General features: G+C 44.0%; 1 protein-coding gene across 5 annotated transcripts in view; it reads right to left on the reverse strand.

Moving 5' to 3' along the window:
• The window catches only part of APBB1IP (amyloid beta precursor protein binding family B member 1 interacting protein), a 1,612,974-nt gene that overhangs the window by 831,440 nt on the left and 756,099 nt on the right, over positions 1-25,435 (reverse strand). For all 5 annotated transcript variants that reach the window (XM_069648143.1, XM_069648145.1, XM_069648144.1 and 2 more), the window contains one exon: positions 23,575-23,652. In XM_069648143.1, the coding sequence (XP_069504244.1) occupies positions 23,575-23,652 (78 nt within the window). The remainder of the gene's footprint in view (positions 1-23,574; positions 23,653-25,435) is intronic.

Consider the following 25,435-nt stretch of genomic DNA (forward strand, 5'->3'; position numbering starts at 1 on the left):
AAGCAAGTCGATGATTATTGATAAAGGGAGATGGTTTATTCCCACCTTTGCTGGCTCTGAATGCGTAAATCACCTCAAGTTGTCTATTCAAGACTTGGTTCATGAAATGGTTGCTGGGACTTTTGGTGAGCCTTTGACATTCTTCTGGCGGTTTACACATCATATACTGGGGGGTAATATACTGGAAGATTAGGGGGGATTCCCTGTGTCGCTTTTTATATATCTCCCACTACAGTATGAATAATGATCTGATTTAGTGTTTGTTAAGGGTTATGACAAGTTGATGCAGATGGCAGCAACCATCCCATGCAGACTCTTCCTGCTCACTGGCAGCACATCCTGCAGGGCTAGACAGCCAGCAACCTGAAACACTGAGAGGAAACTAGGGACGGTGGGGAAATAGTCATTGGCATTTCTGAACTGGATTTCACTCGCTCTTTTCTTAGGAAGAAGTGTTAATTAATTTACTGATATAATGCCAAAGGAAGAGGAGCACTCCTATGTGCATTTCATCACATTCCAACCTATGGTTCCATAAATAATGCTTCTGAGTGCTCTGTGCACGTGACCTCACCAGGTGTCCTGAATTAAAATATAGGGATGGGCGACAGGTGGAGCCAAAGAGTGTGGACCTATGTCAGTTAGTGGAACTTATAGAGCCTGAACTCCACCCTCCATGTGCCTTCAGCTATACAACATGATTCAGAAAACCACAATTACCAGAATGCAACCATCATATATGCTGTAATCAAACAAATGATAAAATTGCATAAATCATTCAAAATCCTCCCAAAAGAGTATGAATAAAATCTAGCTCTTGAAACAATTTGTCCATTTAATCTTTACACCACAGTACCACTGGCAGCATATTTCTATTCTTCTATTCAGAATATGGTTTTGACCTAGCCAATGAACTAGCCAATGTCTGTTACATATGGTAATCTCAATTACCCCATATCCTACTTTTCCTCATCAATGCCCAAACCTATTGAGCTCATCCTACCATGCAACAGGCATTTGCACCTTCCTTTTTAATTTGGGCTATCAAGCGGTGCGGGGCTTTAACGCCACTCATAAGCTGAAACTATTGCACTAGAGTACAGATAGGGAGAAATGGCATATGAGGAGGAACACATGGCCTGTAGGTGTTGTTTTGTTATTTGACTGCTCTGGGCCATGCTAATCCCTATGGCCATTCCCACCCAGTTCCTGTCCCTCTCCACCTGTTAGGCAAGATTGTGTGCAGTATCCTTTGGAAGACTACAGTAATCTTGACCTGCTGGCAATAGGAACCCAACCTTTGGTATAGGTCTGTACTGCACAGGTTGGTAGTGTGGCTGAGCAGCCAGGCTTATCTCAAGAGGGGTCAATGTGAGCAGTAGGGTTGTAACACAGAGTTTCACAGTAACAGTTATTCAAATAAAGACTTACACTCAAGGTTTCTTGATTAAAGAATTATTAATGTATTTAACAGTCAGTTCTATAAGCCTTCTTCATAAGGGAGCAAAACATGCAACAATTATAATACACTTCAAAACACACTCTGTTTCTCTGAATAACAGATACCCATTGGGGATGGCACACAGACACTTCCAACACCTTCATGTGACTTAAATAGCTAGGGCACTATGGACATTGATTTATCACTGGTACATTCAGAGCAGTACTGAGTTTGGTGCAAAGGTTAGATTGGGGAATAAAACAAAGGTTAATACATAATTCATAAACAGGTAAGTACTTTTTAAACCTTCCAATGTCAAGTAAATGTAACCCTTTCTTCTGGGAAAGGTAAAGGCACAGAGTCAGAGGTAAGAAGACTCTCTCAGGGAGCCAGGACAGCTAATGTTAGTTGAGCAAAGTCTAGGGCAGCTGAAGATCTTCTTTGCAGGTTAGTAAAAGTATTGCACAATGCTTTTAGAAACGTTTGTAGAAATAAAATCACTTAAAGGGCCACAAGCTGTGAGGCTTGTGAGGGGCAAATCTGTATGAAACTCTGAAAGGGCAACCAAGACATGTCTCAACTGAGAGCAAGTAAGGCTACACAACAAGAGGTAAGTCCTCTTAACTGTATAGTACCTTTGTTTAGAAGAAATGAAAAGGAAGGTCAGCGGCAGTAATGGCCAAACTTCAATTCGGCGACACTTTAGGATTTCAGCTCCTCATGTCTGACAGCAAATACCAACACCGTGGTTCTCAGATACCACTTGGGACTTTCTTCGCATCTGGGATTCAGCACTCTATTGAGGTGGCTCAGGCTTGGACAGTCCTTCTTCAGGGCAGTCCAGAGGATCTTCCTGATGCTCGGCTCCAACTTAAAAGCAATCCACTCGGTTTGGTGTTCCTTTCCCTGGCACTTAGGTTCCAGCAGCAGCAGCACTGGAAGTACAGCCAGCTCCGAGAGGATGTCCAAACGAGTTCACCTTGGGGTTGATTGGTCCCACCAACCCAAAGGGAGAAGTCATACTTTCAGGGCTTCTCTAGTCGAAACGAATTCTGAGCTTAAGCACAGCAGCAGGGATTCACCGGGCAAGCCAACGGTCCAGGAGTTGAAGTAGGTGTCTCTTCCAAGTTCTTCTTCGGATTCCTTCGTCCAGTGGTTGCCTCTGCCTTGCAAGCCAAAAAGCCTCACCTTTTATGCAGGTTTCTCCCATTCATTCTAACCTAGCTGTCAATCACACAGCAGGGTGGCTGCCCTATGAGGACATCCAGCCGGCCAATCACCTTTGGGTGCATTCCTGTAACAGGGAGTTTCGGGCACCTCCCTCACTACCTGCCCCTGCCAGACCTACTGGAGCCAGAGGCGGGCTTCACTCGTGAATCCCGCCAAAGGCAATGCAAACAAAGGGACCAACGTGGTTTGGCATGCAGAGTAAATCTCAAGAAGGACCTTTCCAACCAGAAATGGTGAAAAAAGAAGACCGGGGCCATTTTGACTAAATGGGCACCCATGGGTGCCTTACTGCAGCTGCGAACGCAGCCCGCGGTAAAAACACACAATGGTAGTAAAAAGTAAACCACTGCCACCAGCTATTAATTGTAGAAAGGGTTGAAAAAACCTATTCTAGGTTCAGAAGTTGTCACAACTTCGGAGGGACTGCTAACTCAGATCCCCTATACATGAGAAACTAGACAAAGGGGATACTAAGTAACCCCCCCAGAACCCTGTGTGCTGGGTCTAGAAAGTTACAAAATGTAAGTAAAGTCAACTTCACTTCACTGCTCTTGGAAACAGTAGTTTCACCAAGAGAAGGTATTTAAACATTTGGGAAATCTAAGAGACTTCCCTGGCTTCACGGGAGCAAAGGACCGAATGACACGGAGGAGTGTGTGATCTCCAATTTAGCTTGCACAAAGAGACAGGATTCATTACAAGTTTGTCAGTGCAGCTAGAAAGCCATGGTAATTCCGTTACTGCCCCTTTTTTTGTGGTAACGGAATTACCGCCGCATTTACCACACTGCCAAACTACTACAAGTTTGGCTTTGAAGTGGATGATTTACCTCCAACATATTGCTGGAGGTAAATCCTCTACGTTAATGGAAAAAATCGTACGATTTACCACTGCAGAATTATTGCTTGCTGTAAATCTGTCGAAATCCCTATGGTGTTGCAGGGACTCCCAAAATACAGTCTAACACCGCCATACCACAACTCAAAATCCTGTGGTAAGTCCACAGAACCGAGTGGCGGTAACAACAGATTTTGCCAGCAATTTTACATATTGACTGTCAAAATATCGCCAAACTCAGAATGAAGCAGACAGTATTCAGAACTACCTGTATGCCTTCCAGCATCAATGTGTCCAATTCAGACAACTGATTTCAATACGTTTTGAAATTAATCATATAAGCCCGTTGAAATGTCCCGTGTATGCTTTTTCATGGTCAAAATACACTAAAGCAAGGGTTCTCCTGTCGAGGCGGTGTGTGGCCGCATACTCTCAGCGTATGACGCTGCGTCAGGAAAAACATTTCTTTAGACAATTTTGACCCTGAAAAAGCATGCACGGGAAAATGCGAAACACGTGATGGTCAACATTGTTATATTAGTCTCTGAAATCGCTTGTGCATTTGAATAGACATACCATCAGTTTGCCCATCTCATTGCCCATCTCTCTTGCACTTCTGGAAGGAGCCGAAAATCCTGCTCTTCAAGGAACTGCCTATTACTGCTCATTAAATTCCAATGGGGCGCTCTGTAAGCATGTTTTTAATTATGCAAGCCTGCCATGATTTCGCCTCAAAACACATTGTGTATAGACACATTATAAATACCCAATAAATAAATAAAATAAATAAATACCATGTCTCCCCTTTTCTCCCCCTCCCTCACCCGTCCCCTGCACCCTCTAAAGCTCTCCCTATGTATTCTACCACTGTATAGCGCTATGTTAATTTCTAGCTAGGTTTGCACTGTATAAATCCGGTGCATACATAAACACATAGTTGTATGACAGGCGGTGGCAGATAGGGCGACCAGGGGAGGGCCTCAGAGGCCTGCTTGCTTGGGATGTTCCGAGGGGGAAGAAACACCTCACGCATCTCTCTAGGATGAAAGATTTAATTTGTGTGTTGGCAAAGCGCAGAATTGCAATGGCTTGGAAGTCAGCTGAGGGGCCCATAATTGTAGCTTGGTGGGCGTATTTAAATCGTTGGTCAATGGCTGAGACTACGGCATGGTATAGGGCTGCACAGAGTGGGATAAGGGAAGGAGGTGCACATGTAGCCTGGAATGAGCTGATGCAGATAATGTTTGCCCCCTCTGATGAGGAGCCCCTGTGAACATGTCCGCTTGGGGGCGGGGGAGTTGCAGAGGCTGAAGAGTGCCAGAAGTTGCCAAAAAGGGTGGGCCCCATTGGGAATTACTGGGGGTGGAGCCAATTCCGCATACAGGGGCACCGACAGGATAACCATACCATGGGCATGCCAGGGATTTCTTTTGATAGAATTTAGGTTTCATGGGTACATGAAATGTTTGTCAATAATATTGAAGATTGTGGATAAGAAGATGTCACATAGACACAGTGGAAACCTGTCAGTTGATCTGTGGTTTGTTTTGTATGTGAATAAAAAATAAACAAATAGTTTAAAAAACATAATTATATCTGTATACAGGACACCTGAGGCCATATTACAGAAATGTTGCCCGGATGCAAGTGCAAAGTTGCCCGGCATTAGCATTAGGGCAAAGTTTCTGCAATCTGGCCCCTGATTTGCGGCTAACTCTGAAGGTTTAAAGTTTTCAGAAACATGTTTTAGCTACTGTTTGTAAAGTAGGGAGCCCGATTTCAAATATATTGAAAAGATTTGTAACCAAAGACTATCACCAACAATAACCAGTTTCTGCACTGGAGTCTGAACTGTGCCTCCCACGTGCAGTTTAACAAGCAGTTTCGCTAACATCATCCGACACGTGGCCCACAGATTTACACCGAAATGGTTTGTCTCGGGCGATCTTTCCATTATGAAACATTGTGCTTATTTCTGTTAGCTGTCTAATTACTCCACTGCACTGAAAACACATCTAACAAATCGTAAAAACAACACGTCTCGAAAAAAATGAAAAGAAAATTGCCCAAGTGCTGCACTGTTTATGTGCAGAGCGCAGGGCGGAAGGCGAGGAGACTCTGCAGGCAGTTTTGCAAACTGTCTATACGTTAGAACCAGACATGACTTCCGTTCTCTAAGCATGTTTTTAATTATGCAGGCCTGCCATGTTTTCTCAATATTCTGCATCACTGTAAAACCCCGATCCTGTATTTTTAAATATTTCATTTTTTAAAGCCCAAAATGGCAGTTCGTTATAATCTGTTTTCAGTGCTTAATAAAAAGTGGCAGGGCCCAAATAATCTTGGCTCACTAATGCCGGGCCCGGCGGTGACGGCGGCCTGGCCCAGCTCAGTGCTTGATCGGTCCACCACCAGCCCATCACACTGCTGCTGCTCCATGTCACATGTTTGCAGCTGCATCCTATCCCTCTCTTTCCCCAATAACGTACCCAACGCACTTTATTACAGAGCCACATGAGTGCCTGGAGACCACGCCAATGGTAGCAGTGTGCAGTATATATCAAATTAACATAACAATCTCCGAGCCTGGCAAGCTGGAAAACTAGGTTCGGCCTGCATGATTCAAAACATAGCTTGATCTGACCATCAGCTCTCCTGTGTGAAGCAGTGAGTCTTCTGCAGAGGGTGTGTTGAAGGTGGAGGCTCAGGTGGGCCTAGTATGCAGAGGGCATACTTTGTAAATGCATCAGCCTCGTCCAGAGATGGAGAACAAGTCGGTCATTGCCCGGCATGGAATATATAATGTATTTTTGACGTTCCCATAGTGTTGCCATGAGATGATTTTGTCTTCTACCAGTCGAAAGCTCTGATAATTGTAATCAAACCCTCCCCAAAGCACCACTTTCTGTCTCTTGGCTATTGCCCACATCATGACTCAAAGAGCACATGTTGTGTTTATGTCAACTATGGACAAATGAACGCTAAATTGAAATCCTGTCTTGGATATGATCAAAGTGTGTGATTCTAGGCAACTGGCATCGTAATCCCTTTTCTGCCAAATGTGAAGTGCTAGAAACCAGCTAATCTTCATATATAAAAAGTGGGGGGGGTTATTTCATTTCCATGAGCCATTCGCCCTTCTCACTATCTTTCAAACATCATCTCTCAGTCACATTTGCAATGAGCTGGAGTTGTTTGTCATGTGAGCACAGATTCACAGCAGCTGATACTGAGGACCCGAGAATATTTTTATCACAGACTGAAAGCAGATGAGGCCCACGGGGAGAACATGCCGGCATGGTCTCCTGTCTCTGAGCAACAATGGTGGCGAAAAACAGCAGAGCTGGGGAATACAAAGAGAAAACGTAGTTACTCGCTTGAGCAACAGAACCTGGCGGGAGCATGGCTGGTGGACAGGAAACAGAGGGAGCTGCAAGATCCGTGCAGAGGCCAGAGAACGCAGCTACAAAGTCAAATTGAGCTCTTAAAAAGAGAAAACATAGCATCGTCCTTATGGGGGACTGTCCGGGGACAGCAGGAGCAGTCCAAGTCACGCCGCAGATTCACAGAGCACAAGTGCCTGGCGGGCTCCCATGAGTAACCCCAACTAACATGGCCATGAGCATGTAACAACCCTGTTGTTTGGGTTCCATATGATAATGTCACTGCAAAAAGGCAGTGTAGCAAAAATGTCGCTGCAAAAAGGCTGTGGTTTGTCATGACATTATCACTTTGAATCTGCGGCGGATGCCCCCACAACTCCTGTTTTAAAAAAAATTGTTCCCCTCAAGGCAAGCAGGGGACAGCCCTGCTCTCCTCACAATTGGTCACCATACATAATGTCGCCAGAGCCTTTTGCTGGAGACTACATGAATGGCGACCATTTGTGAGGGGGTAATATTACCGGATACGTTGCTTGTGCTCAAATGGTGAAAATGTGTTTTTAGAGAAAGGCAAATGTGTGTCTTTATTTTCACACACGAGTCGCACTGAATCTGAAGGGGTGCCTTTAGTATTTTGTTTAGAGATTCCATTGTTGAAAATGGGAGCAAAACGGGATTGACAGAAGTCACTGGCTATGGGTTCTGACTTCTGACAGAACTGTAGAGGTGTTTTACAGTGCATTCGTAAAATGTTTTCTAGCTCGCAGGAGGAAAGGATGTGTTTTTCAACATGAAGGGTGTTTTTACATCAAAAGGAAACAGAAGTTGGCATTCATGCTTAAGTGCCCCCGCGTGCGCCCCTCCTTTGTCCCCGGGCCAGTCAGTACACAGCCCTGTCCTAAATTGTTGGTAATCTCGATTCCCATTAATTTACATCTTTTGCAGGTGATGCCGGTCTAACATATCATGGATCCATCTAGTCCCCCAATTTTCACTCTAGTAAAAGAGGAGATGAGCTCAGGTCAGTGCAAAATGTTGTCTCTTTGGGAAAACTACTGTAAAATGAATCTGGTTGAATGTGGCAGCTCAATTGAAGAATTTGTTTTGAATCCAACTAAAACGAAAAAACGTTTAGACGAGGCAGATTGGATTTCTACCTTAGAGAAAGCTGCGAATTACAAACTGACATCCCACTTGCCCCCAACGGTCAGAAAACGAAACGATCTACAACCGTTTCTGTTGAAACCCCAGAACAGAAAACTTTGATCAATTCTTCTGCGGGCAAGGTTGAACTTATTGCGATGAAATGAGATCCTAAACATAAGAGGAATCTCAACGACTAACAGCTGTCGCTTTTGCAACAAATTTATGAGGCCAGAGACACTGCGACATCTGTTATTATCTTGCCCAGGAACCAGGCATTGTAGATCACCGTATCTGACTTTGCACTTGGCCAAAGGACATTTGGTTGAGGAAGAGCTGTGGGGGGCCTGCTTAATAGGGGATCTTACACCATTCGGGCGATAGCCGCAGCAAAAATCTTGGATTTGATTCTTACCAACAAGTAACGGAGCCCTTGTCCGAGGTGAAAACTTAAGCAGCTTACGTGTTCATTGGCCACAATGCAGGACTGTTCTTGGAAAAAACAAACTTTTCAGGCTTCTCCTTCATCTGCAACTTGATTTTCTTTTCTTTTTTCTTTTTTTTTTCTTTTCTTACCCTACTGTTTTATGATTCTACTGTTTGATACTTGTAAAAATCACCTTGGTGATTCAATCTCGTAAATAAAAAAAATATTCAGGGTTGTTTTACGTTAGGTCCAAGCAGCCAGTCAAGTCTTTTACGTTTCCACACTTTCGTCAGTGAGCAGCACCTCAACTTTTTCAAGAAACTGTATGACAGATCTGTGTCTGTGAAATGTAAGGTGTAAGACGTCACAGAATGAAGTGAAATCATTATAGAAATCAGACAATGTCATTTGTATTAGGCTATGAATATGTGTGTGTGCATATTTGTAAAGACTCAAAGGCGTGTCCATCTGTATGTTCACTTCCCTCTCTTAGAGGTGGTGCAGCAGCATCCCTTGAAGATGGTAGAACTCAGTGAGTAGTGCAGAGAGGCAGCATAAGTGTGGGGTGGCCGGGTGTAGGTTTAACACCCCATGCACTCATGTAGGATCGGATCGACTGTCCAGGGAGAATGCAGAGTGGGTGGGAACAGTTTACGTGAAAGGTAGGATTTAAAAATGCAGATCTTCTTCAGAGTCCAGTGTCGCAGAGCTGAGCCCCCTTTTACCCTGTTTGCAAAATATTGGGTCGACCTGGCTTTCCTGCTTTCCATGGGAATTCCGCGGGAAAATGAAGGTTCGGCAAAGTGTGGGGGGGGCTCATTCTAGGTTTGCCGGTCCGGAAACAACAGTGCTGGTAAACTTACCGGCACTGTTGTTTCCGGACCGGCAGACTACATGTTTGCCTGCCGTAGCCACAGTGCCCGACAGGTCTGACCCTGCCGGGCACAGCAGCCACAGTATGCAGAACTGTTAGAGAAGCATCAGCACCATTTAAAAAACAGGTGACCGCCTGGTCCTGTCATGGACAATGCACGTCGTCAGCAGGGCAGGCCCGGCAAATGGATGGCACCACCTGACCCGGGTTAGGCTGGCAGTGAATGGCACAGTTGCAGTCTGCCTGACCTGAGGCCACGGCACGCTAGAAAGAAATAAGCTGCTGCTCAGCGGCTTGGAGCATGATTGCTAACGTTCACCACAGATGGCGCAGCAGTTTAAGACTTAGCCGCTCGCACGATCACTGTGAAACATGATAAATGGGCAGGGAGGAAGTGCCATAACTTTCACAAATGCGTTCATTTACCTAATGACAAAGCAGGAACATAAAACAGCTCTGTGTACTCAGCCATAGTCTGCAGACCACACAGATGCGATGAGGCATAAGCGCACCAAGGCCTCTGCCGGCCCAGGTCTGCTCAGACACAGCTTATAAATAGTGCCGGTGCTGAAGGAAGAGTGTCGGTGTTCACCACTGGCAAAACCCGGCACAAATTAAGCACTGCTTGTTTTCCCATTGAAAAATGCTTTTGTAAATCGGGTGCATTGTTTTTACAAAGCTTGAACACACTTTACTTCTTCTATAATATTGCTTTTGCAAATAATTTTCTTTGTGGATGTACCAGTCACACAAGAATTTTACAGAAAAATAAGGGGGCCGGGGGGATAGTCTTACGGCTAAGGCCAACTACATTCTGATCTTTTCACCTTCACTCAGAGGTGGCTTCCTTACAATGGCTGCAACTCCAAAAGGTTTTCCTGCTTATGTCTTTCCTTATTTATGCATTTTGTAGCATCGATATGACACATTTAAGCCACTAACTACACAGTGCAAGTTTCCTCGTGCAGTAAAAATGGAGGTAATTCTGTTTTCCTCATTTGTTGGCAGTAACATTATTGTTTCCATTTTTACTGACTGCCAAATCCAAGTTTGACCTTGAGTAAATCCTCCACTTTAATGCCAAAAATCAGAAGAATAACTGAGGGAGCAATAACTACCCCAGGACATTTTGCCAATATTGCCATGGAGTCCTTTGCACACAAACCATTGGAATTAACACTGCCATATCCTCCAGTCAGAGTGGCAGTAGTAATTCCACATCAATTGAGTTTGGTAGTAATTCACAGAAAACTGCAGAGTTATCACCAACCATGGAAGGAGGCCCAACGCTTTGTCTAAACTGCTTGGCATTTGTTATTGATAATGGGCAATTAGTATGTCAGATGTTGACAAAGAAAGGACAGTCAGTTTCATAAATATAGTAAACACTGACAAACCACTATCAGAAATATTGGGATGTCACTATGGGATTAAAGAACCATCATTGTTATCTACAGCTCCCAAGTAACATTAGGGATACCTGTCTTCTAAAATGACTTAAACTGCTTCAAAATCCAAATATTCTCATTTATTATTTGTCACTATGGTTCCTTGAAAAATAAAAAGATTCTACAAAAATGCAGAAAAACCTTTACGCTACTGTGAGTGTTATTGAACTAGAGAATCAACGTGCACATGTTTCTGTCCTTGTTACAACACCTAATGACCTGGACTTTCATCAGAGGAAGAATCAAAGTTCAGTATTCCTTAGAATTCTTCTGATGACATCTTAATCATGAGCTTTCTTCAAAACTTCAATTTTCTTGGAAGGTTTTCTAGTTTAATTTTATGTGTTTTTGTTGAATTTTTGTCTTTCTCAACAACACTTTTATATGTGTGTGGTTATTTAGTTTAACTCAATGTGTTGTTGGTGAACTTAAGGTTGATTTTATTGTTAATATTTCCATATTTATTTGCATACTTATAAGAAAAATTCGAATGCAAAAATATGTCAACACATGTTTTAGAATTTTGTTTTAAGAAATGTATTGAATGTACATTTGTGCAGAGCCTAAGAATATTTGTATTTTGAAGCAGTTGAAGTTATTTTAGATAAGCATTCCTAATTTTAGTTGGGAGCTGTTGATAACAAGGATGGTTCTTTAATCCTTTAGTGACTATCCTACATTTCAATCACTATTCCAATCACATTCTATCTTCTGCAGTGGGAGACTTGGGATCTCAAACGTAATTGCTGTTTGGACCAGGTTCCTCATTTCAAGAGCTGGTTGTGCTAATTCTAAGGGGTTATTTGAAGCATGGCAGGCTCCATATGTCCCTAAAGTTTGTGTTTAGGGAGTTCTAGCTCTTTCATGCTTTTGTTTAGATGTTTCTTGTGTTTGCATCTGGTCTGGGAGGTCAGGTTCGTATTCACTGTCCTTAGCCACCAACTGTGGGTGTAGTGAGCGAACAGCTCCTGAAGGGGCTCTGGAAATGTACCTCCAAAACTTCATAGATGGAGCATGGAACCCTGAATTTTAATCTTTGCTCCAGCAGGAATCAATGGGGGTCTTTCAAAGTCAGGGTGGTGCAACTGATTTTTTTAAGTTAAAGCAGTGCCCAATTTCTTCATTCTGAATTCTTTGCCATTTCTATGTTTTGCTTTTGAGCATTTCTGTATGTGTTGTTGCAATAATCCAGCCCAGAGCTATGCTAGAATTAATGCAGTGGCTCAGCTCGAGACATAGAAGAAACGTTTATAAATTGTTATTTTGTGTTTTTTGCAAATAATGTGCTCTAGTGCAAGAACGAGAACTCTGGGTGAAACCAGCTAAGAATCCAATTCAAAGTTCAATTATCCATGTAGAAATCTATTTGAGGAAAATTCCGATTACCATGTGGGACTTTTTCTCTCTACACTCCTGGGTTGAACAGATCACTGCTGGAGAGATGCTAATCATCTCTGCAGTAAAATCAAATGCGTCTTTGCTGGTGATGGTTGATACTGGACATGATTCGGGTAGGAGGTACGAGGTTTAATGTTGTCTTCCAAGTGCATTTTTTCATTATTGCTCAGTATCATGAAAGAAGACAAGGACTCGGGAGGGCAAGGGCTCGGGAGTTAGCGCCTGCAGGGAGGATCCTTGTGAGTTCCCGAGGCCAGAGAGAGTTGCCATACTGGAGGCCATGCCCACCTGCACTCAAAACTCCTGTCACCCGTCTGCAAGGGTGTAGCCTGCGGGAGGGCAAGGGCGCGGGAGTCAGCGCTTGCAGGGAGGATCCATGTGAGTTCCCGAGGCCATAGAGAGTTGCCATACTGGAGGCCCTGCCCACCTGCACTCAAAACTCCTGTCACCCGCCTGCAAGGGTGAAGCCTGCGGGAGGGCAAGGGCGCGGGAGTTAGCACCTGCAGGGAGTTTGTGACAAGCAGGCAGCCAAAGAGTTCCTGGGCCTACCGGTAGAAAAGAGCAGCTTTGTTAACTAAAGCACCTCCCATTGATGCTGCGATAATATCTGAGCAAGATGAGCAACCCTCTAGAGGACGGATACAAGGGGAGTGGAAAGGCACATAAACAGCAGACCAGCCCAGGTGAGAATCAAGGTGGGGGAGTGACAAAACGCTACAATGATTAGAGGCAAACTGGGCCTAACAAGTTAAACAGCTCCAATGGTTTAATGGATTGAGTCTTGCCGAACCTTGCGTGGTCTCAATTGGAACCTGATACGTTTTGAACTTGTAACGAGCAGTGAGTAGTGTGTGGTGTGTGTGTGCCCACACTTTACCATCAAAAGGTATCTCGTTTTTCTCTACTAAAACTTGTGATGCTAACTCCTGCTATGCCTGCTAGGTCTGCTATGCCTGCTTTATTTGGCACACTAGATCCTGCTGTCTTCTCTGCTGCATCAGATTCTGCTCTGGCACGCTTACCAACACGAAAACTGCTGACTGTGAAAAGGAACATTTTGGAAGTAGCTCCACCATCCTTACCATGCCCTGTCGAGACCAGCTCACCTATGCACCCAAGGTCCTTGGGGGAAGCCTATTCCCTTATCAGTGAAATTCATCAGTTCTTGGGTCCATCCAATGTCCCCCTCAGCATGGATCCTTGGACAGGAAATATTACACATAATGGAGAGCCCATTATTAAAAGTGACAAGCTCATATACCCCTCAGTGCCTCGGCTGGGGGATCACTCCATGGAACTGGCGAGTCCCACCAGCCATGCATACTTGACTACTGCTGTTGGACTAATTGCCAGGCCCACTCGGTCTACTGGGTCCTCATCAATACCCTCATCACAGGAACACCTGCTTCCTCTGTTTTTTTACCCCCCCAGCCAGGATCAGTTGGAGAATCATAATCTATTGGCCATAGATAATGGCAAATACTATATATAAATCAATGCAACAAACTATCAAGCAGATTAGATCAAGTTTCTAACACCCCCATTGTAAAAACCAGAAGGCAAACAGCTCCCCGGGGAGTGGGTACATTATCACTGCACAGGGTTGCCAAACTGGCATTAGACGAGTATGAATCCAGATAAGCTCTCATCAACAAATGGATGACACTGGATTCGAGTATTGAGGGGTTGCCTATTTGCATCCCAAAAGCACATTTTGAGTTGCACCAGCATCCGCAAGCAGGGGAGCAATACCCAAGACTCAATTAGAATTGACTTTAAGAACATAGGTCTCGGCAAGGACATATTGGTGTGCTCGGGAGATGTCACCCCCCCCCAGCAAATAGCATGATCGAACCCAGTGGTTATGACCTAGGTAGTATGCAAAGGTGGCCTGTGCTGTCGGGATCAACCATCATCCCACCTGGGAATAGGCCTTTAGTTGACACCCTTTGGCCTAGACCTCCATAGATTATGATAATCGTATGCCACTGTGTCCCTACTCCTGTACTCCTGGCTGTTTTCTGTCATTGATTTAACTCCCGGACCATTTTTGCAGTGTGAAACAATTGGACTCATTACAACTCCGGCAGTAGTCGTGCTAGTAAAACGGGCAGGCTGCCACCGGAGTTGTGATTTTTTCTGGCATCTGGCTCCACGGAAACACCGGGGGATTACAACCCCGGTATTCCTGGAAGTCAGGCACCGGAAAAATGTAAATCTCCATTGCCATTTGAGTCCCATAGGACTGCCACTGGTGAAGAGTGATTTTTGGAATATGCCTGAAAATGTGATGGATTTGATAAGATTCAGTGCCCTGCCTTACCAGTAAAAATATAGGTACATTTGAGAGCTTACTAAACTTGAGATGGTTTACTGAGGAGCAGGTGGTAAGAATCATTGAGATATAAGACATTGATTAGTTACACTTATAAGGTACAAAGAGCATTCTCCCCCAGGCTTTTCTGCCCAATGCATATAGGCGTGAGAGCTGGGTGTGCATTTATTGAAACTGATGACTATTAAAAAGCATTTACTTTTCATATTTAGATTTTCAATTTTTGTATTTCTTTTTAAATAGTTTGAATGCAGAGTGTTTTTGTCAGGGGTGTGAGAGCTTTAGAGTGGTGACTTGAATGATGATTCTCCTTGTTCGTGCAATCATAGCCATCATCCTCGCGGACCTAGACCACTCAAACTCCCTCCTATTAGGCGCGCCTACGTACCAACTGGGAAAGCTGCAATGGATTCAAAACTCTGCAGCAAGGTTCATCCTTGCACTCTCCCCCAGAGAACACATCTACCCTGCACTCAGAACACTCCACTGAATGCCCATCAGCCGACAGGCCTCCTTCAAGGCCATGTGCATTACCCACCGCTCAATTCACAAGCGAGGCCCGGAATTCCTCCAAAACAAGCTCACTCTGTACCACCCCACCACATTCCTCAGACCAGGCTATGTACACCTCCTGGTAGTCCCTCCATTCAAGTTCTCCAGATTAGGAGGTACCTGTTTCTCTGTCCTTGCACCCACTTTCTGGAACTCCCCCCCTCGCACTCCACCTCATAGAGGATCACCCGGCCTTCAGGAAAGCCCTCAAAACCTGGCTGTTCTCCTGGCTTCCTAATCCAAAACTCCCTGCACCTACTCCCCACCGTTCGCACACAAGTTTCATCCTGGAATCCTCCTCCCCCTCCCCTGCACACTCCCCCCACCAGCCCTTCTGTCAGCTACTAGCCTTCTCTTTCCTGTCAACCGCTTTGCTCCGCCACCCAACCTTCCTTAGGGGACAGCAAGCACACATGGAGGATTCAGGTAGTCACTCCAGCAACTTGCACCTGGAACGAATCCTGACAATGGCCCAGATAGTGCACTCATATGTGTTTGGAGGGTGGGCAAGACATTGCACCTAAAATGCACCGTGGGAAAATCACGCTGATGATCCTGCACGCAGACAATCAGACACCTCAGAGCCATAACTTGTGGCTGGCACTGCATGTAACTCTAAAACACAGGAGGGTAGGCCATGCCGCTGCATTTAATCATGAAACGTGGACCTTGTGCTCGCACTAGACAGAACTAGGGATAGCAATCTCTAACTCTAAGATCCTCCCAGAGGGTGTGTTTTATTCATTCATCTAGCACTTAGATTGCCTGTGAAACATACCACTGCTGCTTGTACATAGATGGAACCCAGGAATCATACATTTATATTTGTACAGCTACCCCATTGCACATCCTGCACACTGCACCATTGCAACTTAGCACAAGGCACGGCCCCACTCCACACACCCTACACTGACATATAACACAAACATTATTGCACATGACCACTACCATAAGAATGAAGCTACTTTTAATGACAGAAATTCGAACCGTAGCTTCCCACATAACTCTATCTTCTTAAACACACATCCCCCTTTTAGTCCATAGTATACCTCTGCTGCTCCCATACAAACTCCATTTAGACATGGGTGACTAGCAGGGTCTTGGCCACTCTCGCAGAACTTTAATGGCTGAAATGCACACACGCATAATAGCAACTCCCAAAAGCTCCCATATTTTTGGACTCCAGTCCTCTGAGGACGTTCAACCAAAAGCGCGTTGGGAAAGGCGCTATTACAAATGACAAAATGAATGAATGAATGAATGAATGAATGAATGAATGAAGAAAGTTGGATCAAATTAATTTGAAGCACCTACTGTTTCATATCAATTGAAATCATCTCAAACCTGAAAAAGGCATACTATCACAAAAAGATTATATAAAGTCAACACAAAGTAAAAATATGATAAAGAGCAATAAAGTGAAACCTGATGCCAACAGTCGAGGTACATTGAGCAAATAAGCCTCCATTTAGGCCAATTGAATCTGGGTTTGAACTTTTCTAATAAACAAGTTGCACTTGTCGTATCGTAAGCTGATTTCGCTCTCTCTGCGCTCTTTTTGTTTCTCTGTCACTCGCTATTTCACTCCATGTCTCAGTCTTATTCTGTATGGTGGAGAGTTGCACTGTCAGGAGTGTATGTGCTCTAGCCGAACCAGCCATTGCAGCCAGCAGTGAGACCAAAGCGGAAAAGAGATATCTTAAGCCGAGGGGCCATTGTGTTTTATTTTTCAAAAGCAGCTATTAAAAAGCTAATTATTTAATTGTAATAACACTGTAAACATTCTCTGTTTAAAATGGTACAATATGTATTTCTAAGAATTGCTTCCAGTATATATTTTACTCATAATAAGAGTGCTGCACTTTCCTTCCTGAGCAAAGCGCATGATCAAAACCTTAAATATCCATCAAAATTATTTCTGATAGGTTATAATTTCATGGCAGGCAGCTTGGTAAATTCATATTGTACTCTTTAGGAATACCGCTATGAGAGGGAGGGGAGGGGACAAATAGCACCAGTAAGCATTCCAGCCTGCTTTGCATGAAATCAAACAGCATTTTGGGCGCATAAGATCTTTATATTTGATATTTTGGTCAATGATAAACGGGTTGTATGTTTGAACCACTAAGTAGATTTTGCATTCTGGGTTTGGTGCTCATTTCATTTTTCACAACACTCAACCTATCAGTGAAATGTTTGTTACATTTACATATATATACTCATTTGGACAGCTTCAGGACTTGGCTCTGAGGGTAAAATGGCAGCACTTCAGTCACACCGTTCTGAAATTATTATTTTCCCAGCACAGACATTTAGCCTCTCTGGACTTGGTAAGGATGCATAGACATCTTAAAAGAATAAAATATATAGTATTCAATTTTCAGTTTGAAATTAGACACATCAGTCAAATAGATTTAAACACGGACTGTTTAGGTAGGCTCAAATCGCATTCAAGTTGGTTTGCCAGTCCTTAATTTTAGCATAATCGAGAAGGAGCTAGAGAACTGCTGCTATTACTACATCACCATTGTGCTACACATACAGTGCTGAACACGTCAAAGCTATGCAGGTTAAAATTAGGAAATTGATAAAGGGATGCTCTTCATTTTACATTAAAGAATATCGTATGCACTGGCTCTTAGGGACAGCAATGTAATGCACATTCATCTCATTTTGCTCAACTCCTGCCACCTTGGTTGCCTAGTGGCGCAATGTCCTGCAAAGAAACGGTGAGTTGAGGGCATGTTTAGTCAGAGGTCAGACTGAGGTAGTGTCCCGATCCTCCGTTTTGAGTTGTGCATATTGGAAGACCCCATTTTCTGTGTGCTATTATGTCTTTTGGTCGTTCCTGGTGAAGTGAGGGCACCTGGAAAATGTGTATCCAGGGGAGGATCCCCAGATATTAGTATCCAGCTTGACTATCAATGTGTTCTGCCCACACTGCAGGATGCTTGAGGGCTTGTGGGAGTCTGTGAGTGGTTGTGGACTAGTAAAAGTGGTGAAGAATTATACAGAGTTGAGTTCCTCACTGGTCAGCTGTCATTAGTATCACAGGGGAGTGGTACAGGTAGGTTTTTGGCTACAGTGTTTGTGGCCAGCTGTATGCGTAGTGCAGGGTGGACAGAAGAGTGGTGTGCAGGTCAGTGGGGAAAGGATACTGCAAGGGTTCAAGACAGAGGATATTTACCAGGCAAGGGGGTGCTACCTGTTCTTGGTTCTTCCTTGGGGTGACAGTGGATGATGATAATTTGACATTTTCTAGTTGTCTTGGGGCATGGGGAAGAGTATTTCCTATCTTGTTGCCACTCAAAGGATCCTTAAAGATCTCTGAAGAATCGCCTGGCTCTCTTTGCACAGTTAAGTTTAATGCTACTAATCTTAATCCAGGATTCGAAGACAGGTAGATGTTATTCTAGAATACTGCAATAGTACAACTTCTACTTCGATTACTCCTCCTCCTCTCATAGGGCCTCATCACGAGTTTGGCGGTAACCCTTAAATCCGGCTTTCGCACTATTACCGCCGGATTTAAGGGTCCGCCAAATCAGGGCTTTGGTGGGTTTCTCCCCAGCTCTGAGCTAGGGGGACATCCACCAAAAATTCACGCTATTACCACCGGCGGATTTCCTCCTGCAGTAAGAGCGCGAAAATTCCCCATTGAGCCCAATGGGGAATGGGGCATTCCCGAATGGGCTCAGAGGGGAATGGGGAATTCCATCACTGCCAAACCTGTGATCCGGCGCTAATAGCGCTGGGGGTTTGGCGGTAGGGCTAATACCGCCGGTGGTAATACCGCCGGCGTTACCGCCCAACTCGTGATGATGCCCATATGTCTTGTCTAGTACTACTAGTGCCAGCACTACAGTGGTCAACAATTGCACTATAACTATTGATGAATCATCTTTCCTCTACCATGTCTTCTGTATGAGCCCCCATTCCAAAGTACTGCTCATCCTAATGCACCCCTATTTTATCATATTTCTCCTTGCCTATGGACAGATCTCTCTTACAATACAAGCTAAGTCAATCATTACCAAATATACAAAATTAAATCAGATAAATACAACAATAACGCTAAAAATGACAATACATGAATATTTTGAATGGCATCAATCTGTCACCTCTGAGGCATTTCACAGAACTGTGGGTGGGATATTGTGATGCCTGCCCATTGCATAGTGACTGGGACGTGTAAATATGCTGAGCTCAGCATCAACAGAAATGGAGAGAGCGTGGAATGAGCTCAGAATGTCGCATATGAGGACCAGACCCTTTCTGGAGGAGGGTTATCCCAGTCAGGTCTTTCTATATGGTGAATGTTTCAGTAAAACAAGTATAATGTTTTTAAGGGTGTACATTGGATTCACAGAAACAAAATAGTGGCAAGGTCGTGTGACTCTATTTTTGCAGTTCCACATAACATATGCATACATTATATATACATTTTATAAATACATAAACACACACTCTCTTTACGTGTCTGTGTGTGTCTGTGTGTGTGTGTGTGTGTGTGTGTGTGTTTGTGTAAAGGGTTGGGGAAAGGGGCAGTGGAGTATGGGTGTTGGGCAGAGGGAGGTGGGGTATGGTGAGATCCGCCATTAAAAGAAAAAATTGCCCAACTCTGAAAATTAGGTCAACCCAAATTACCACTCAAGCATTTGTTTCTATGGGACCACATAACACCTTTTAAAGGCTTTCATAAAGTGGATAGGCTGGGAAAGGCCCTTGTCTGGGGCTCCAAGGAATTCCAGAGATGGGGTACTTGTATAAAAGGGGATCGTGCTGTCACTACCACTAGGCTCAACGATACACATTTTGTCAATCCCAAGAGAATGAAAGATGGAACCACATTTTTTGGAATTTGTACCAGTGACCTTCTGATTGCACGATATCTCTGAAACAGGAACATTAGCACACTTAGCAACATTGTAATTGGTGGCAACTACTTAGGGCAAAACATGTATGACCTCGGTACATTACTGAGATCAAAGATCAAAATATAAAATGAGAGCAAGTGGCACCCGCGGACCAGAGGAAAAGGGAAAGGAGGAGGGAGCCAGGAGTAGCGATGGATTTTAAAAGAAAAATAGAGGTTCAGACATCTTTCACAATCTCCTGTACTCAACTTTACAGAAAATCCTAAAGCAACTTTAATCCAGCAAGGTCTCTGTTACCACAAAAATATATGTAGCCCAAGTCTTATTCGTCAACTTTACCATGGTCTAGAAAGTTGTTTGTTAAAACAAATTTGCCATTTGGGCCCATAAAAACATCATGTTTGCAATGGAGCAAAAATGCAGCAAACTGAACTTGCCCCAATTATTTCTTGCTCTGCTGTCAGCCTGGTCATAACTTTCACATTGGAAAAGTTGAACAGAATCAAGTTGTTTATTATTATGTGGACACCGAAATAGTGCTAAATCAGTTTGCTTTATTTGTTCCCGATGCCAGAGTATTATTAAAATGGACACATGTGAAATCCTTGTTCCTTTCACTACCCCCTCTAAGAGCTACCAACCTCCAAGTATCCTTAAGCTGATGAGAGTTCCTAAATTCCAACAAGTTTTCATTTCAGGAAAAACTAAAGGCTCTTAGTGGATTCCATGGTTAAATTAACATTCCTATTATCCAGTTTTCAGTGTCGCACCCGATTTTACTTTCTTTCTTCGTGGTCTCAAAGATTGTGGCAGACGTTCACTTCTTTCTTCCCTGGCGAGCCGTGCAAACTTGTGGTGAAAGGCCAAGGCTACTTTTCCACCACCTTAACCTCTTTGTTGCCTCTGTAGGCTTCGCTTAGCAATGTCCTTACACCAGTGCCAGTATTCTTTACATTTGGAACACATTTTACAAATGACCGGTCATCTTCAACCATGGTATATCATGCATTTTAAAATCAGTTTTATCCTTCCCTTTTGAAACAACTTTAAACACACTCCACCCACTCCCTCCTCCTACCGCGTGCCTTGAACCAGACTGTGGTAAGACTGTGTAGTGCCTTAAAAGCCATGACTTTTTTATTTTTTAAACCATAACTTTCAAGTATTTTATATTGGATAGTAACTGCCCAACCGGACAGAACAGGAACACGAATTGTAAGACATTTTTAGGTAATTTAAAAAATGTTTTGAAAAAGAACGCACAATGTCCTAAAATTCACAAACATTAAGTGTGCACAATTTCAAAACACAGGTTGGTCCTAACATACAAGGGGGGGGGGACGCAGCCTTTTACCAAACATTCCCAACACAGAGACATATGCAGGAAACCAGTCTGTCTCAAAAGAAACATTAGAAAAATACAAGACAAAGGAATATGATGATTTAAAGGAGTGTGTATAAGGCAGGCGGCTTGCTGTGGCCATGAGATCAGAAGGGAGGAAATGAACCTAAGAAGCAAAAACAAAGAAAACATGCTGGGGAGGAGAGGGTATGCAAATGTGGACCAGGAGGGGGTACATGTGTGCTACTCCACTCACACTCTTTTCAAGTGAGAAACCTGTACACGTTTGGGAGTTTGGCCATAAAATGCCTTGGTTAAGACTGATCTTATCAGCATATTGATGGTCTGAGATCTCAGGTTCTTTGGGAAGAGCTCCTAGATTCTGTATGAATGTATTACAGATGACTGGTGACATGAGGTATCCTTGGGCTACCTCGCACTTGACAAGGAAGTGCATCAAGGTGATAGGAGGCGAACCAGTGTAACACAGGGCTGTAGAACCCTGTCTGTGAAGCTAAGAGTGCGATTAACGTAACGTGATTGGCGGTGCCAAAGTCTGCAGAAAGGTTGAGTAGGACTGGGAGACATGCATCATCATTGCCTATCATATGGAGTGTGTCAGAAACCAGATTGATAGTTGTTTTTTTAAAGGCTCGTTTGCTCTTTTGCAACTTGGCTATGATTTTCTTGAGGGCCTTCCACAGAAGTCGGTGATCTGGTGGCAACTTGAAAGGTTTTCCAGTTCTAATTTCTTCTGAGAAGTGGACATTTTAAACCTTCTTTCAGTGATTATGGGGACAGTACCTTTTCAACCAGATGTATTGATGAATTGAAGGAGGACCAAGAGCATTTGGCCTTTAATTGATTTTATGATGCTGGTGACATGAATCATCATTGGATGGATGCCATCCACTTATGTAGTGTGTTGGATGGATGCAAGGATGTTGGCAAGAGGGCACCCTACCACCCCCTGCAAAAAGCCATCTGCACTAAAAGTCCCTATACCTTAAATGGAACTTCACAAACATCTGCCCACCGGCATCCCTCTGGAAAATCAAAAGTCTGCTCTCCTGCTTTCAAGGATGTATTGGAGTGGATGGACTCAGGGCAGGGTTTGGGACAGTGCTATCAAAGTGTGTTGTGGTTCTTTAGATCTTATTAATGAAGAGGTTTTGATGACTACACATTTCTCCACTGATTCTAGGAACGAGACTTCTGAAAGGGGGGTTTAAACTGTTCTTTACAGTTTGGAAGGGTGTTTTTATCTGTTCTTGCAGCCTCAACTACTGTTTCTGTGTAACATAATGCTTTTGCTGCTTTAATGAGGGTGAAGCGAGTGGGCAAACTTGTTAAAGAGCGCAGAGATCAGTTCACATTTTGGTTTCATGCAGATCTTTTCTGGGACGTTTGATTTCAGAGAACTCGTGAGTATACCAGGGGTGGGTGATTTTGCCCTAAAACACTTTTTCAGAGGTGAACAGTGGACTACGAGACTGGTCACGTTGTCACCAAAACTGCGGAAGAGAGAATCAGAGGGCAAAGCACATCTTATCACTTGTGCCAAAATAGGTGTGCCCTATCACCAAAGGGCATTTGATGCACATTCAAAGAGCCTTTATCTCCCCCTTCATGCAAATATGAGGACATTACAGTGGAGGTGAGGACAACACTAGCTTGAGTACGTTGTCTTTGTGGTCTGATGTGCTATTTCGCTGAAGGCTCCACGGGCCACTTCTGCGCTTTCAGAAGCTGGGGCACAGGGGACTTACAATCACACAAAATATGAATCGAATTACAGATGCTATCAGTCTTCCAAAAGACTAAAAGAAGAAAAAGTCTTCTCATTCTTCTAAATGTTTTCTGAGAGAGTGGAGTGCTTTCAATGTCACTTTGAGGGTACATTTGGCAAATCACATAAGCATTTGTTGACAGTGCCTCTAAGGAAAGGTTATGCAGGTGTTGAGGTGGGTGGAACTGTGAAAGACCTGCCACTGACCTTGAATGGAACACTTCCATTCCAGTATCCCTCAAACCCGGCAAGGGGAGGACAATGAGTGAGAGGCTTCCTGCCACTGGGCTAGTGCATTGGTTGGCTGTCCGCATTATCCCACGCACGCCTTTCTAACTTTTCTAGCTTGAGATTTCGTTTCCATTTTCATAATTCCTTGGGCGCGCATGCTCCCTTTTCCATTATGCTTTCGTTATCATCCCATAATAGTAGGCCCAGGCTCTCAATTCCTTTATCTGAAAACGAATGCGGGAAGCTGGGTGCAGTAGCCTTCCTTACCTTTCTAACTTTTGCTTCCTTCATCTTTTCTAGAGCAAGTTTTATTTTATCAGCTTTTGCTTTGGATTCTTCTTCTTCCTGCGAAGGAAATAAACACATTTATGAAACTGCTGTTCTTATGACACAGAAAATCCGTATGTGAACAAATGGCGTTTGTGTGATATGCATGCACATGCATGTATTCACATGTTTTTTCCCAACGTGGAAAAGCGCGTTTGAGAAAATAACCTCATTTTGCAAGAGGTTGCTGGCAGCATGAGATAGCCATGTTGCCGCCTAAAGGACCTAATCGTAAATTAGTTCAGCGCGCTGCTGCAGCAGTGGCATCCAGATTGCTAGGTGTTTGTCGAACTGATAACATGCATAAATAGATCAATGCAAGTGTGGGAAGAGCATGCGGCGTTTGACTGCAAGGATACAACACGCACACACACTCACACACACTCATTTGCATAAACACACAGACACATTTGCATATACACAATCATTTCTATACACAAACACATTCGCATACACACACGTGCTTACACAAGCACACGCACATTTGCATGCACACGTGCATGCACGCGTGCCCACAAACACACACAATATGTCCCTGCATATTTCTCACTGTAGAATGGCTCTAATGGCGCCAGTAATTGTATCAGCATAACTGCAATAAAGTGGGGTTTCAGAGAGAGGTGAGATAAAATAAAGGCACTGGAGGCTATTCTAGGAGAAACAAAGTGGAGCAATATGCTTTCAAAGGGGACTTACACTAAATGGTGACTGCTCCTGCATGAAAATGTGCAGGCCCGAAACAGCCGGCTGCACTTAGCCCTCTGGAGAAATCTACTAAATATTAAATTCAATTTCGAATGGGCAAAATCCACTGTTCTCTGTTAGAGGCGGGAAGTGCCATTTCTAGAGGGCATGAAGGACAGGCAGAGGTGCAGAGTGTCAGGTGGGAGGTGTGAGCTATGCGAGAGGAGAAGGGGATGGGTTGACAGAGTCACTTAAACTGAAGAGATGCACAAAACAGAAATGGTGTTAGTAGTATCAAGTGAGGGGAGGACTGCATCTAGTTAGAAGGAACATAGTAAGGGACTAGAGGAAATAGCACGAGTGGGAGGTTGGAGACCACAAATCACTTTACAATCAGACATAGCCATTAATGTGCGTTAATACCCGATCCGGCCGGAGCCCGGGGCTGATAACACCCAATCCGACCTGCTGTATCGGGTGTTGAGGCAATTAGAACCCCTGGTTACCAAAGCTGCAACCTGGGCTGCTAAAAAAAAAAAGGGTTTTCCTACATACAACAGGACGCGCATGGTGTCCCATTGTACAAAGAAAAATCCTTTTCCAACATTACCGCCATGCAAAGGGAATCAGAGAGGAAGGTGCGGCTGCGGCGGTGAGTGCCGCCGCAGTAAGGTATGTTTGGGGGTGGGTGTGTTTGGAGGGAAGATGGCGGGGGAGCTGCGCGTTAGGCGGCTTGCACCACGGGCTTCCACCGTCAGTTCAAGCTCACGTTCGTATACACATGATTGGCGGGCTCCCCCCTGCCAGGTGCTAATGGAAATTACAGCCCCCTTCGTAAGCATAATGCTATGGCAACTTCTTTCATCATGTGTAATAAAACACCCACAGTTTTGTATTTCAATTTACATTTTTATTCTTTTAATAACAGGCTGTAATTGTGAACAGAAATTACATACAAAGTAGGCAATAACCGAAAGCAGAGGCAGAGGTCGGATAAGGTGCCTTTACATACGAACATTGTTGTAGTGAGAATGCCAGGTGCTGCAGAGGTGAGAATGGGAACACAAACCAGAGACAGGGGCTGGAAGGCATTTTTAACATTGGAAATCTGAGGCCA

The sequence above is a fragment of the Ambystoma mexicanum genome, chromosome 2q, assembly GCF_040938575.1.
Source record: "Ambystoma mexicanum isolate Mex_15411 chromosome 2q, UKY_AmexF1_1, whole genome shotgun sequence".
Taxonomy (NCBI): Eukaryota; Metazoa; Chordata; class Amphibia; order Caudata; family Ambystomatidae; genus Ambystoma; species Ambystoma mexicanum.